Consider the following 15356-nt stretch of genomic DNA (forward strand, 5'->3'; position numbering starts at 1 on the left):
TATCCTATGTCCCCTGGATGGGGCAGAGGGCGTCCACAGTGACTCTCCATCGCAACCTGTCTTGAGCTTCGCGTTTGATTTCACTCGCGACGACTTGCGCATACCTATTGGTAGTCCGATGCATAGCTCACCACATGTTGGACTGGGCCAAGGCTGGATCCAATACGGTAAGCAATATGTATATATTATATAGATATCAGATTAGTCATTAAGAAAGTGTTTTTGCAAAATTTCCAAATCCGTATTATTATTTATTCACTCTTTTTGCCAGAGTGTATAGTGTAGTGGTGTTCCTAGATTAGAGAGAAGATTTTTTATACTGCTGGCAATAAAAAATCAAACGTCAACGTTTTACGTCAACTTTTTTTCATTTAGCTGTCACTTTGAGAAGTTGGCGATTCATTTTGATCTCGTGGAATTTAGTAATTTCGTGTTTTAATTTTAATTATTGTGATAATAATTAGTGTTAATAATTGTAAGTATTTACTTTACATTCGGGTTTCATTTACAGTCAGGAAATAAATATATTTTTTAACGCATTTGTCTAAGTCTAAGGGTTATTAATTTTTCAACAATTATTGTCCACGGCAAACGAGTTTTTTAATATTAGTCCTTGATCGTCTTTTATGTAAATTGCTAGTTAATATATCAGCTTCATGTAAAGGAAGTTTTGTATTTGACCGCTTATTTTATTTAAGTGTTGTCTTGTTTGATTTTGCTTTTACTTTCTTTGGCCCACTTATGAGTAGCACCACTCGTTAACTTGCAAGAAACTGGATTTTCATCACGTACTTCATCATTACTAAATGAGTAAATTGTTTCAATACACCTCACGAAGTTTTCCATCCTACTCCTTCAGTTCCAGTTCCAATAGTTAATAGTATGTGTTATCATTTTTTTTATCAGATAAAGCAATCTTTAAATTACTGGTTTTTCTGTTTGCCTTAACTGCTCTGATTTATTCTCCTACTTTCAGTGTTGGTAAATGTAGGAAAAAAGTATCACTTTTCCATGCTTAAAGTTTACTAAAACAATCATTATTTCTTTTTATGTGATAGCCCAATGACTCTTATTGCTGTACAGCCACTATTATAATGTACAATATCTGGTACAATATCTAATTTAAAAAGAATACTAAATATAAATAACAACCCACCTGGAAAAAACACACAAGAATCTTCATTCAAGAGTGAATAAGTTTCTCATCACTATTTGATTCTTGGACAAGAATTGTAATGAACTGTGAAACATACAATACAGTAGAACCTAAATCAAAACCCTTCAATTAGTTCTACTACACCATACAAAATCCAGTCTCATTAACATTAGTACATTGTAATAATAATGAACTTCATTCATGTAATCTCACAAATTGATTGTTTTGCAGCAAAATGGCCGACCAACAGAATGCACAAGCCGGTGATGCAGGCCCACCAAAGGGCATCCCCGCATTCAAGGCTCATGTGGCTGCCAACAAGATAGACGTGGCCATGTGGGCCATCCGTCTATTGACCGTCACACTGGTGCTCGGATACATATTCCCATTCTTTATCAAGTAAGTTCTACCAGACTTACTCTTGCCTTAAATGTGACCGCCAGCGGCATCATCAGATTTTTTTAAGAAACACTTACATTTTTATATAAACCCTCATTAATTTGTTAGCAACTATTATGCCCTGACTCTATAGCCAGGTTAGTTTTTGTAGCAAGTAAAGCTAGTACTTCAGTATTCTGGCTTTAGAAATGAAGATAGGTAGTATTGTCCATACAAAGCCAGAAGTACTAGCTTGATAAACTAGCCTCCAGTATGTCATCAAGGAAAGGCATATAGAATATTCCAAAAATAAAGATCCACCAACAAAAACAACATTATGAAGTCAGTAAAATAACCATAAGTGCCCTGTTGCAGTCATGAAAGTTCTGGGTCGTGCCAAATAAGTAGTCAATAATAATATGTAGTTGTTGGTTTTACTTGATTGATTATATGGCACAGATACCCAATTGTTCTGCAACTGAATTTCCAACTTCACAACACATATGTAACTTGAGGTCGTTACAGGACAGATTGGTATTCATTTAATGTTAATTGTTGACCTCATAAATACCCAGAAAGGTTAAGACTGGAGTTCATTTTCGCGCAAAACTGATTATACCTTCGTAAATTTTTGTTAGTATGTGCTAATTATAACTGCATGCATTATTTCACTTGTAAGAAATAAGGTGAGTGGGGCCTATTTCTAGATGATTACATACTGATGATGTTCCACCTCATCACACCCACCCATTGAATTAACCTCAGCTTGTTACAAGAAAGCTCTAGATTATTGAGTCCATAGGCACATATCCACCATTTGACTAAACAAAATTACTACTCTATAGAAGCGCGACTTGTGATTGGCCCATTTTACCAACACCACACACCTGTCTTGCGCTACAATACCACCTTCACTTCTCCTTCCACCTTCCACCTTCTACAAACTGTACAAAGCCCTCCAACTTCACCACAAAAAGTACTTTACCCAGCCCTACAAAGGAACACCTGCCATTGGTCAATTTATTAACACAAATACACACTTCTACCACCTTCTCTCTTCAATGCGGAGTCTGCGTTCTACAAAGCCCTTCAACTTCCCAACAAAAGTACTTAAGCCAGCACTACCTTACTACATACAGGCTTGTGATTGGTCCATTTATCACCAGCAAACCTTGCTATTGGTCCATTCATCACCACCAATTCCTCCACCAGTGCGGAGTCAGCATTCTACAAAGCCCTGCTGGCCAACGCGGCAATATCCGCCCTGCGTCTTCACCAGCGTATCCCGGCGCGCGAGATCGCCCTGTCCAGAGAGTTCCTCACCCGGCTGTTCCTGGAGGACAGCGCGCATTACCTGTTCTACTCGCTCGTGTTCATGAACGCCACGCCTAATCTGTGTATCCTTTACAATGTTGTTTACTGTAGGGTGTGATAAAGCCCTAGATGAAAGCAAATGCGTTTTTTTTCAGGATGTTATATGGGTTGCTGACTGGCTAAGCCCTACTTTAAATCATACTCTGTTAGATTAGACAAGGGATTAGTATAGTCGTTTGCAATAGAATCCAACAATCATGTAAACAAATATGGCGGACTGACATTGACAGCGTATTGTTTATGCCCATAGTGATGTCATAGTGTTCTAATTAGATTAAATATATAAGCCATAGACTAATAAAACTGATTATATATAAAAAAAGTGTAAAACAAATTTAAATCTTCGTCTTCGTCATCATCACTATCAGAAGTGTCGCCGGTGACCGTAATTATAAATGGAACCACTGTGTCATCGCTTGCCGTGTCTAAAATGCCATCTAGCTTTTTCATTTCTTCCTCTTCCTTTTTTCGTTTTGGTTAATTATATTAAGCTCTTGAAAAAAAAATATTATTGTATTCAAATAATATTAAATTAAAATAATTTATTAAATTAAAAATAAAAGATAACTTCAGATTACGAACAACACTAACTTTTCAAAGACTTATAGAGTTCGATGAGTAAAAAACTAAGATGTTTGTTGTTGCAGTCCTATGGCACCCCAGAGGTGCAGAGGGTCTCCACTAACGTCCGCCACTTCCGCCTATCTTCGGCTGTACTTTTGGCCTCACTCCAGCTTAGTCCAGCGGCTCGCAGCTCGTTTTCGGCGCCATGTTTGGACAGGGCGTCCCCGGGAGCGCTTGCCATTTGGTGGCCTCCAGTCAAAGGCTATAGTTGCGGCATTCGTAGCTCCTCTCCGTACAGTGTGCCCAATCCATCTCCACTTTCGCTTCGCAATTTCCTTGCCGATGGGAGATTGTCGGCACAGCTTCCACAGATCTTCGTTACGTATTGTCTTCGGCCAGAAAACGCGTAGGATCGACCTGAGGGACTTATTGACGAACACTTGCAGTTTGTTCGTCAGCCCTAAGTCAAAACTAAGATGACAGCTTGTCAAATACTTCGAAATTTTTATGTTGAAAATGTTTTAACAAATTTAACTTATAAATACAAGTTAAATCGTGTTGAAGATAATGTGAAAACAATGGTGCGTTCGTTGAAATCAGACTATGTTCATAATTGATCGTCAAATGTATGTGATTACGGAGTAATCGTGACAATTTGGTTTGTTTACATGATTGTTGGATTCTATTGCAAACTACTATAGTTGACTTTTGACACATCGGTCAAGAATTTAATATGAAGCTGACATATAATTGATGAGATTACAATTTACAATGTAAGTAACAGGGGTGTTAATGATCTAACAGCCTATAGTGAAGCTAGGCATAAACCTTTCGCTATGATGATGATAAACCCTAATCTTTGACATGCATGTTTGCTTAGAGGATGAAAACAGCGGAACATACATAAAGCGTGGGATGGCCGACCTATTGGGCCAATGACCTAAGACATATTATAAAGGTATGGGTTTGAAGAGGAAGGCCAAGGAAAGCGTTGGCTCTTGACAGGAGAGATCTGTGTGTGTGTATTTGATTTGATTAGGATTTGGTTCTTATTAGATTTGTGATTCACATTAAATAGTGAAATGTGATATGAGCGTCTGTTCAAGAGCTCATATAAGTAATTACTTATATTCTGGCATCAAGTTAGTGAAGAAGAAAGAAAAGTATTTTGCACTAAGAGTTGAATGAATTTGATGATACTGACACAAGTGCGAAACATGCGATTTCTCAAGGCGTAAAAGTTAACCTTTGTTGTTTCGCGTTGTTCGACCTCCAAATAGGTATACCTAGCTATTTTATGTAAAAATCTTTTTACTAAAACACATAAATGCTACGGTTTGCGACGCGTCTTTTTAGCAACCGGTTTTCCTTGCCCGTAGTGGAATAGATTAAGTTGAGACTTTGTGTGAGTCGACATGAATATGTAGTTTCCGCTCCGATCAGATTCACTATCGCTTCCATCCACCCGAGGTGGCGAGTTACGTAATGAACTGGTGTGGAGAGTGGAGACATCGTATTATGCACATGCGTGTCGCTTCGTTGTGCGTACGAGTGGTGCCATATTCAGGGTAACTCAGCGATTGTAAATTCTTAGTAAAGTGGGCAACTGGTTTCTTCTTGTACTTCAGCGCAAGAGTGACGACGTCAATTAACTTTGGGATCGCTGATTTGTCCTGAATAAACCTTTACGATTATGTATGACAATTATACCTACAGTGGACATTATATTAATGGTCAGTTTCCAAAAGAGGCAAATTCGATTGAATATACTTTAATATGTAGGAAAGTTGTGCTAGGTATAACACCGCCAAGTCATGTTATATACTACTTTATACTGTTGTTAACATTAAACTACGAAACCTGTAAATCCCAAAACGTCATGCTTGACGAATTCGCACCATTCCATTGTAGATAATTTAATTTTAAAACGACTTCTCATGGAGTGCTGGTTAAAGTAATATTTATAACCACAGCTTTTCTTAATCAACTACTGTCTCAATTTTGTCAAGAATAGTGTCGGACAGTCAAGTTATTATAAGTTATTATACAAACAAAATTGCATTAACCTTATGCTAGTATATAACATGAAATCCGTTGAACATTAAGGGGCCGTCCATTAATCACGTGAGGTCTTTTTTCTCATTTTTTGACCCCCCCCTCCCCCCTGGTGATATTTGGTGAGGTTTGGGACCAACCCCCCCTCCCCCCCCTGGATCACGTGTATTTTTTTGGAAGTCTATGTAAAGGCAATTTTTGACTAGAAAAAATATAGGTCATACTACAAATCGTTAAAATTTTTGCGCCGTCCAAAATATCGGTTCAGAAATACCTAATTTTTGACAAAAAAATTAATACACGTGATGTCTAACGAGAACCCCCCCTCCCCCCTCGTGATGTTTCGTGAGGTTTTCAGTACCCCCTCCCCCCCCCTTTGAGCCTCACGTGATTAATGGACGGTCCCTAATTTCATATTGCATCAAAATAAAAAAGTTCAAACATCGTTTCTTTTCAAGTAAAACCACAAGCGGTTTTCTAGAAAAGAAATGATTTTCCATGCCATTGTGCTAATGCTCTAGGCACGTGCTATTCATAGCTATTATTAGATAATTTGCGCATACAACATTTTCTTGGAAACTTATATTGTAGGTCCTTAAATATTAAATATGCCTTATGATTAGCCTTCACATGACAACGACTCAACATGACAAAAGCCGATGACCATTGTAGAAATGGCTCTTGAATTTACGATGTTTGAAATCCACTGTTGCAATGCGAAATTTACAGCTCTGGAGAAATAAACCAACCAGGGTCCAATGACCCCTATGTGTAGGTGTGATCTTATACTCGTAAGTGATATGCACAACCAAAAGCCAAATGTGTGCCCAAATAGTACACAATATTTTATGTAGGTACCTACTTGCAAAAGAGTCCAATTGAAAAGTTTACTTTAAAATATGGCTAGAGGTGTTTACATTAGAGATTACCTTAGGTAGGCTACCTATAACATTTTATTAATAAGTAATGTTTACGTGAAGTGATTTCCTTAGCACATTCTCAGTGATTCTGCTGCCGGTATTCCTGTTTGCATTCCTGCACTCCGCCTCGTATTCACTCACCATCTTGGACGTAAGTAATTACTTGTAGAAACGAGAATGATAATTCCATATTTAAGTGGTAATTTTTTAAGTGACCCCAAACTTTAACCTGTAATTACAATTATACGACACAGGTTGCCCTTGATTCCAAAATGATTCAGTATTCATTCTCTCGCTAGTCAAAATAATAATTTAATTACTGTTTGCATTGTGCACTACTTTCCACTAATTGCTCACATACGTAGATTTTCGTGTTAAGTAGACGTATAACTTTCCCTTTTGTATTTAAATAGCAACGGTAATGATATTTTATTTAAAAAAATATGCTAGTCATTGTACATACGCAAAGATAAGTTGTTAGATTATTAGATTTCATGTAGGTGTAACTATTAACCTCTAGAATGCCGTGTGCCAGATCTGTCCCAACCCCCCTTGTCTGCCTAGTGACAGATCTGTCCCAAGAGCAATTCATCGCGATTTTTGTGATTTTAGTTATTAATTACCATGAAATAGAGTATGAAATCACCTGTAATTTATTCTATATGAATGAAACAACCATCGACAACATTTATTGAGTCAAAAACTTCACTTGCTTACTAGTAGCGCGAAATTCAAATTTCGGTACCTTGAACAGTCCTTGTACTCGTGACTGTTGGTAATAAAATAGTGACGTCGTATGGAAAAAACGTCAAAAGGTAGGTAAATACTATGTTTTCTTGTTATTTATTCAATTTTGAAGGTATAGTGATAAATCAATAGTATAAAAAAATACAAAAAATCGAGTTTTTATCGATCTAAAATTGTACCGGATTATTGCCTGAAGGGTGCGTAACTTTGTAAACTGATTTCTAGACTGTTATGTAAAAACATCAATAAATAATTTATTTCATTTATACAGATAATTTTATTGATAATACGTATTTATATCGGTTTATTCAATAAATAGCCAAAATATTAGAGAAAATCAATATTTATCAAGGTGCATCCAAAATTCACACACGGCATTGTGACAGGCAAGCGGGACGGTCGGGTCCGCCGGGCGCTCCCGGGCCCCAACACGTGTTGGCCGCTGGCCCTTGCGCATAAAAATCCTTTGTTTCGCGTTGCCTTTTGTTTATCAGTAACCGTTGTACGAAAGCTTGAGTCTTTATAAGTATCTATATTAAGTGATCTCTTATTTATTGAAAAAGTTTTGCAATGTGTATACTATAGTGTCAAATTACCTAATCTCTTGCCTTGTATCAATATAGTCATTTCATTAAAGTGCGCGGTTCTAGTGTGTGAAGTGTATAAATTATAGTGTGATGCAGCCCCTTTATAGGCGTGATATAAATTCGCCATCCGCCACCGTCATACCCTAAAGCATTATCCGTGAGAATCTGGTGAGAGAATTCCAATCCCGATTTAGAGACCAGCTGACGTTGCTTCAGAAATACCAACTATCCGCAACACCGTAGTTTTACCAGCTAGACCTTCAGGGCACCTGACAGAAGGCAATCAGCATACTTTATCATCCTTCCGAATACATTTGAAATAAAAAGCCTTTTATCTCAATGTGTCCTGAACGAAAGTAGTGGTTACTTGAACTAAGCAAAACGTGGTGATTATTGCAATTTTTTTAACAGGGAAAGAAACAAAGAATCTCATATTGCTTTAATTTTAACTTGTACTTATCCAAATAGCACAGTATCCAGCTGAATATCACCAAATGCATTTATCTATAGTCAACAACAAAAAACTCAAATTCTTTTATTGCATGAACAGTGTTCCTAAGATCTGTTACATTTTGAAAAGGATTAATAACGAAACCAGTGCGTGTCCAAAAAATCTAGCACGACACTTACACCATCCAGCAAAATACCAACGAATAAAAACTTTAGTTAGTAAATTAAAACATCACCAATTTATTCAATGCATGAACAAACTTAACATAATTATATATTTTAATTAACAATGCCTGGAAACTAACGTAAGTATCCTATTATACAAACATGTGCAGGGTTTAGGACCACTGACTAATATTTTTTTTCCACAGCAAACGCAATTCTTAGAAATAAGCTCTCTTTCAGACCAGAATATTTAAAAAAAAAAAAACCCCGGCAATAGACCCATTGCGCCAAAAGAAACAGAACATCTGCAAGCCATAAAATAGACCCAAACTGAAACAATGGGGAAAAAGTAGACAAAGCCAAAGTTTGTTAAACTAAATTCCCACACTGCAACAAAGATACTTTTTAAGCAGAATATAACAAAAATGTTTATAGACAGAAACTGTACCCCTAAAACAATAGCTCACCAAATATTTTAATGGAATTCTACCAAGTATTTTTGACCGCTTGGTATATGATGATATGTAGCTGTCTACATCAACGAACCATTCAAGGGAAACTGAAAAACGAACACAAGATAAAATATAATAAAATCATTATAGCAACTATAGTTCATATGCAACCGTTGCCTACACGAGCATCCACCGCTAGAACTGAATAATAAATGGAAGATAACAATCAATTTATTTTCAATCAATTATCGCCACCAATCGCAGACGCACACAAACACAGAATAAGTATCATCAATCCTGTAAGTGTAAACCACTACCCAGCTCAGAAGTCACAGACGTAAGCCACAGGAACGCTACAGAAATCTACAGCTACAGCATAACTGCAGTATCAGACACAGGACCACTTAAACCATCTACAGTCACTCACTGCAGCATCAGCACAGGACTACTCCAGCGTCAGCACAGGACCACTCCAGCATCAGCACAGAACCACTCCAGCCATCTACAGTCACTCCACTCCAGCATCAGCACAGGACTACTCCAGCCAACTACAGGCACACACTACAGCATCAGCACAAGACCACTTCTGCGTCAGCACAGGACCACACCAGCATCAGCACAGGATCACTCCAGCCATCTACTGGCACACACTACAGCATCAGCACAGGACCACTCCAGCATCAGCACAGGACCACTCCAGCCATCTACAGACACACACTACAGCTTCAGCACAGGACCACTTCAGCGTCAGCACAGGTCCACTTCAGCAACAGCACAGGACACACTACAGCATCAGCACAGGACCAGTTCAGCATCAGCACAGGACCACTCCAGCCATCTACTGGCACACACTACAGCATCAACACAGGACCAGTTCAGCATCAGCACAGGACCACTTCAGCATCAGCACAGGACCATTCCATGGACTGGAACAGGATATCAGACCCGAGCAGCAGCAGCACGAAGAAGAATGTATCACATGCACCCAGACATGCCAAGAAGGCTAACAAATTACGCTCTCCACAAACCTTATTCCTACCCGTACCCTACCTCCTATATTGGCTTATTAGGGTGCATACTCGGTCGATTATACTCACTTTCCTTACCTATCCCTGAGCGTGTGTTCCCCCTCCTCTTAAAAACTATGTGCTGCCTGGTTGGCCTGGCGTAATCCAGGATGCAGGGTAACTCCTGGCTGGGTTTTGTGCAATACATACATACATACATACAGGTGCATCCAAAATTCACACACACACATACGCAAACAAAATGGCCGCCGCTCGTGTATGTACACGAAGTGCGTTGGATTGTTATACAGCGTGTTTTATTTTTTAGGATCATCGCTCTAGTGAACGTGAAGTTTAGGCTCTTTAGAATGATATCGATGTGTAGATGAGTCTGAGAGGGTGATCACCTGTCCTATTTATATAAACAAATATATGTATTTATATATGTATATATTTATAGTATCATATTTGTTAAAAGTAGGTTAACAAATAAGTAAATATGATTCAGTAAGTAACTTACGTTTAAGTTTTTATAATTTAGAATGCTAAAATACGAAACATTATAAAAATATTATCATTCATGTTTTATTTCATCAAAAGTGAACACCCTTGATTTGGGACAGCTCTGGCACACGGCGCACTGGAGCAAGCTCTTGTCACGCACACATGCACATGTACAGAAAATGGAGTCTTTTGAAATAAAGCAAATTATAGTCAGTTTTCAAAATATAAATTATGAATCTATTTCTTCTAGAGTTTATACTTTATTGATATCAGTTGATAGCTATATAATCTCTTCAAGTAATAAGTATAAAAAAACCTGGATTGAAACTAAAACTATATTGAAATAGAGGTATTTTTCTGTGATGGGTGCAGTTTCAAGTAAAAATCTGTAATCAATGACCTATAGAAATCATATAAAACTATTATAACTAATAAAATTCATTGTAACACGTTCATTAGCTATCTGACAATAAATTACAATCGATACATTATTGAGTACCAAACAATAATACCCAAATATTCATATAAATGTGATTCCCGCGCGGGCGCGCTCTACTGTCAAAAAGCGCCGGCAGACGGCGGTTACATGTGTGCGCGGCTGCTCGGCATAGGAAAGGTTAAATGATGAATCATGATTTTCAGATATTATGTCTGAATATTTACCCCACTGCAAAGAACTATCCGATTTAGTTTTTAACTAATCCTAAACTAATCTCGGCTATATTATCTTCATCAGGCGTATGTTTTTTCTCTCAAGTGTTGCATAATTGACAGTAATTATGTAATTATTTGTCTCTTGGTGCTACGCAAATGTTAGTTAGAGGAAGTAGAAATAGCTATGTACTTTTCAATGCCATTGTTACACAGATTTTAATGAGAATCTGACATAAAATATTAAGTTTCATCCTAGTCTTGGCAAATACATAATATTTTTAGATGGTATGATATACAGGTTGTTGCAAAAAGGGTATACTAAGCCGAAACCAGCATGTGCAGCATGTTATATCTAAGCCCGATACTGAAATCAGAATTTCAAAATTCGGATAAAAAAAATCATTTTCCATAGAAACTTAGTTGGTCACGTGACTTTTTACTATGGAGAATGTTTTTTTTTTCGCGAATTTTGTAATTCTAATTTCAGATTCGGGCTTAGATATAACATGCTGCACATGCTGGTTTCGGCTTAGTATACCCTTTTTGCAACATCCTGTATATTTTTTTGATACTCGATATTTTTACTGAGAAAGACAGAGGTTTATAATTGTGTGACGGGATAAACCTATATGTACTTGGTGAAAGTACATATATTGTAAGAGCCAGTCCACAAAAATACATGTTAATTCGGTATGTTAAGTAATTTTATGGTGATTGTTTTTATAATTTTAAATTGAAGTATGCTGGAATTTGAGACACTAATTTGAATATTTTTTATTTTACTGCTCTCGTTAATTTAATAAAAAATAATTAAAGATCGACTCTTCGACGATTTTATGACGTCATTCGCTACCATGCAGCCGCTGACGTCATCAAGATCGTAACTCTGTGAATATTTACACTTTAGATTGACAGAAGTGACATTTAACAATTGAACATTTTCATTCTCTTTGGTTGAAACTTTAACCTTGCGCAGCGTCTTGAAGGACAAATTATATTTTCATTTTTGATAAAATAATCGGAATCCTTGAATATTTTATATTTTTAAGAATGAGACACTTATTATGAAGATAATATCTCGAAACGGTTTTGGAATTAGCATCAAATTTTTTTACTTAACATACCGAATTCTGTTCAAACCACGTTGGATTTCATTTCATCATCAGTTTGTAGGTGTTTGAAAGTAACTACCAGCTATAGATAGATACAGTTTTAGAAACTGGCAGTAAAAGTTACATAGAATGTGTCAAAATCGTATGAATGTAACTGACAGCTATCGATAGATAGAGTTATTAAAACTGGCAGTTAAACTTTTTCACGAATTTCAAAAAGATGTTAAACAAAAGCTCTAACCTCCACCCTCCACCCACCCCACAGACGCTCGGCCAGAACTCGATCCCCATCGCCCGGCTGCTCATAGCCCTGGTTGAGTTCAAGTCGCGCGACATCCTCATCTACGCCGCGTTCGCCGAGCTGCTGCTGTTCCCCGCCGTGGTGGTCATGGCCTTTTTGTGAGTATATAGAACACTCAGTATACACAGGAGGTCCTAGAAGTTTAGGGTATGGCCTTCTCGTGAGTGGTTAACTAAGGTGCATCAACTGTACTTTATTTACGTCCGGAGCACCCTGGGTAGTCAGTTAATGAAGCTAATCTGACCCGTTAATCCTTTCACGGTGCAAATCCTAGACCAGCTCTGATAGTGGTATGGATATGCTAAGATGAGGCAGTAAGCGATGGAATTTTGAAGAAACCTACTGTCTATTTTAATCGTAATTAATGTACCGCCTAAATTGTACAAGCCGTGCAAAAAAACAGCGCATTTATATTTTAACTGTGTATTTCAATTTTCATAGCATTACGCTGATCTTACACCCTTTCCCCCACTTCCACTGACTAACTAACCTCTTCCCCACTCCACAGCGGCTACTGCGGCCTCCTAACTCCCTTCGTGTACTACTACTTCGTGTCGTGGCGCTACACGTCGCGCCGCAACCCGTACACGCGCAACACGTGCCGCGAGCTGCGCGTGCTGGCCGAGAGAGTGGCCGCGTGGCCGCGCACGCCCGCCGTGGCCAGTAGAGGGATATTGGCTGCTGTTGGGTTGGTCTGTCGTATGGCTCCCCCTATGGAGGTTCAGCAGTAAGTAGGTTGCCTTTGTTTTAGGTACAGAATAGTACAGATCAGTCACTAAAGGTTAGAAAAGCGGGTGCGCCTCCAAAGGCGCGATAGGTCTGGTAAGACAGCAGAACAGCAATGCGACGCTCGCGCGTCGCCTGGTGTCTAAAATACACAGGATTCTATAGTAGCGCGACGCATCAAGCGTAGCGCCACGCTCTGTGATTTCTCATATGGAACTCCATGTAATTAAGACACCAAGCGTTGTCTTTATAAGCGACACTCTTCAATGGATTTTATAGCTAAGTAGGTATATTGCTCTGGGGATGGATACATAGATAATGTCCATCTACACTCGCGCAACACGTGCCGCGAGCTGCGCGTGCTGGCCGAGAGAGTGGCCGCGTGGCCGCGAACCCCCGCTGTCGCTAGTCGGGGGATATTGGCGGCGGTGGGGCTGGTCTGTCGTATGGCTCCCCCTATGGAGGTTCAGCAGTGAGTATCTACCTATAGACAACAAGGTTTCTAATCCAACAGTAAAAGGATTGATCCCAACATTCTAATGCTCGCTAAAACAGCGGAAGGAACCGGAAGTCCTGCCTGATGCCTAAAACATCGAATGCGTACCGCTACGCTCCACGGGACGTTGTATGTCAAGATTTCTTCATTTCGAGCGTGGCCCAACAACATACAGATTAATAAAATAACAATGGAAAAGCTCTGTAGATTATGGCGCAGCGTTTATTTTTATTGCAGATGGCGCCACTTGCCTTGTTTTTTAACTTTCATTTATTTCATAAAACATTTTATAATATGAACATTTTATTTTTTTCAGGTAAAGAAAATGAATTGGCTATAGCTGCAACGTCGGACTACCCAGAAGTTGATGCCAATTATAACGTAATTTGTGAGGAAAGATACGTTTCTCTACAATATTTGAAACACTGGATGTGACTTGTGCATAAAACAAAGCAATAAAATATTGGCGGGAAAATCCCTGACGCCACCTTTTGGAATAAAAGTTTTTGTACCATACCCTCAATAATGCAGTACAAATGTGCAAGTATTGTGAGCAAAGCAATTTTTACCGTAAAATTTATACATTGATAATGCCATTATTATTATTCTAAGGTTTCTAAAATGGAACTTATTATACATCAGAAAATGGAACCGCGGTATTTATTTTACTGTTTATATTTAAACTAGTATTATACACTGTATTATTGTTCGTACAATTTTTAGCTCAACTATTGTTCTTTCTTTTTGTATATAGGTACAAGTATTAAGACCAGTGAACAAAATTACCGTCATATCAGAAACATTATTATTTTAGACATTTTGTACTGTTCTTTGTTAGTTTTTACTGTCTCACGAATGAAGTTTTAACTTGTGATTTTAAACCACTACTGAAGCAATGCATTAATTATTATTATTTGCTGACAGCAATAGTATTTATTATTTAACTAAACGGGAAGTTAATATGGTATTCATTTAAGTTTAATATTATTTTACGAGGAGGTATGAACAACTTGGTCCAATTTTGTTTAGAATTGTAAGGAAACATAGTCTAATATATAAGCATGTTGTATATTTTTTATTTATTTCACCTCAATTTCATAAATTGTTATATCTAAAATGGTTGTCTTTGCATTTTGAATAGTCACAATTTATTTTAGTACCAATGTCATTCCAACACACCTTGCATTAAATTTTGAAAAGATTGAATAAGCAAAATAATGTTTTTGTATGTTACAAACCTTTTTTTACATCGAATACTTATTGTGAAATGGCGAGCTACCCTGTATGTGTTAGTTATAAATGCACTTGGTTTTGGGTGATATGTAGTCAGGATTTTTAATAAAACGTTATAAACTATATTGTGAGTTTTTGCTTCAAATTCATAAACTACCAAAAGGTAGGCTACAAGGATGATTGCATGTTCATTCTGGATTCTGGGGCAAAGAAACCTGACTTCTCTGAGAGTGACATACTACCTGAAAAGGATTAAGTTAAGGCGCCAGAGCATCCTCAGAGTGTGAATACTCGCAGGGTGCACACGAAATGATTCTCACCAAGTGTATCAACTGTACTCTATAAAGCCTGCCGCACTGTCTTAGGCCTTGGTCTCCTATTTACGCCGTAGGTCGCGTCTAGCGTCACGCCGTAGGCCGCGTCACGATGCTCACTATAGAAATGTACTGATGCGGTCTCCCTCACACGCCGACGT

General features: G+C 38.0%; 1 protein-coding gene across 2 annotated transcripts; it reads left to right on the plus strand.

The window, feature by feature from the left end:
• Positions 1-316: 316 nt before the first annotated feature.
• Positions 317-15006, plus strand: LOC105381386 (Krueppel homolog 2). 2 transcript variants are annotated; one of them, XM_048625277.1, is made up of 7 exons: positions 317-475; positions 1388-1555; positions 2747-2931; positions 6531-6598; positions 12391-12524; positions 12935-13157; positions 13971-15006. In XM_048625277.1, exons 2-6 carry the CDS (start codon positions 1392-1394, stop codon positions 13155-13157), a joined length of 774 nt encoding a protein of 257 aa, XP_048481234.1. In that variant the 5' UTR covers positions 317-475; positions 1388-1391; the 3' UTR covers positions 13971-15006. The 2 variants fall into 2 exon arrangements, with proteins under 2 accessions (XP_048481234.1, XP_037976387.1); XM_038120459.2 differs by having other exon boundaries at positions 12935-13153; positions 13965-15006.
• The last annotated feature ends 350 nt before the right edge of the window (positions 15007-15356 follow it).

The sequence above is a fragment of the Plutella xylostella genome, chromosome 14, assembly GCF_932276165.1.
Source record: "Plutella xylostella chromosome 14, ilPluXylo3.1, whole genome shotgun sequence".
NCBI lineage: Eukaryota > Metazoa > Arthropoda > Insecta > Lepidoptera > Plutellidae > Plutella > Plutella xylostella.

Excerpts from the sequence above, each read along its gene's own strand:
- LOC105381386 (XM_048625277.1), top strand. The coding sequence starts at position 1,392 with ATGGCCGACCAACAGAATGCACAAGCCGGTGATGCAGGCCCACCAAAG. Across the intron at positions 1,556-2,746 it reads ATATTCCCATTCTTTATCAA|TGCGGAGTCAGCATTCTACA; the intron begins GTAAGTTCTACC and ends TTCCTCCACCAG. Across the intron at positions 6,599-12,390 it reads ATTCACTCACCATCTTGGAC|ACGCTCGGCCAGAACTCGAT; the intron begins GTAAGTAATTAC and ends CCCACCCCACAG.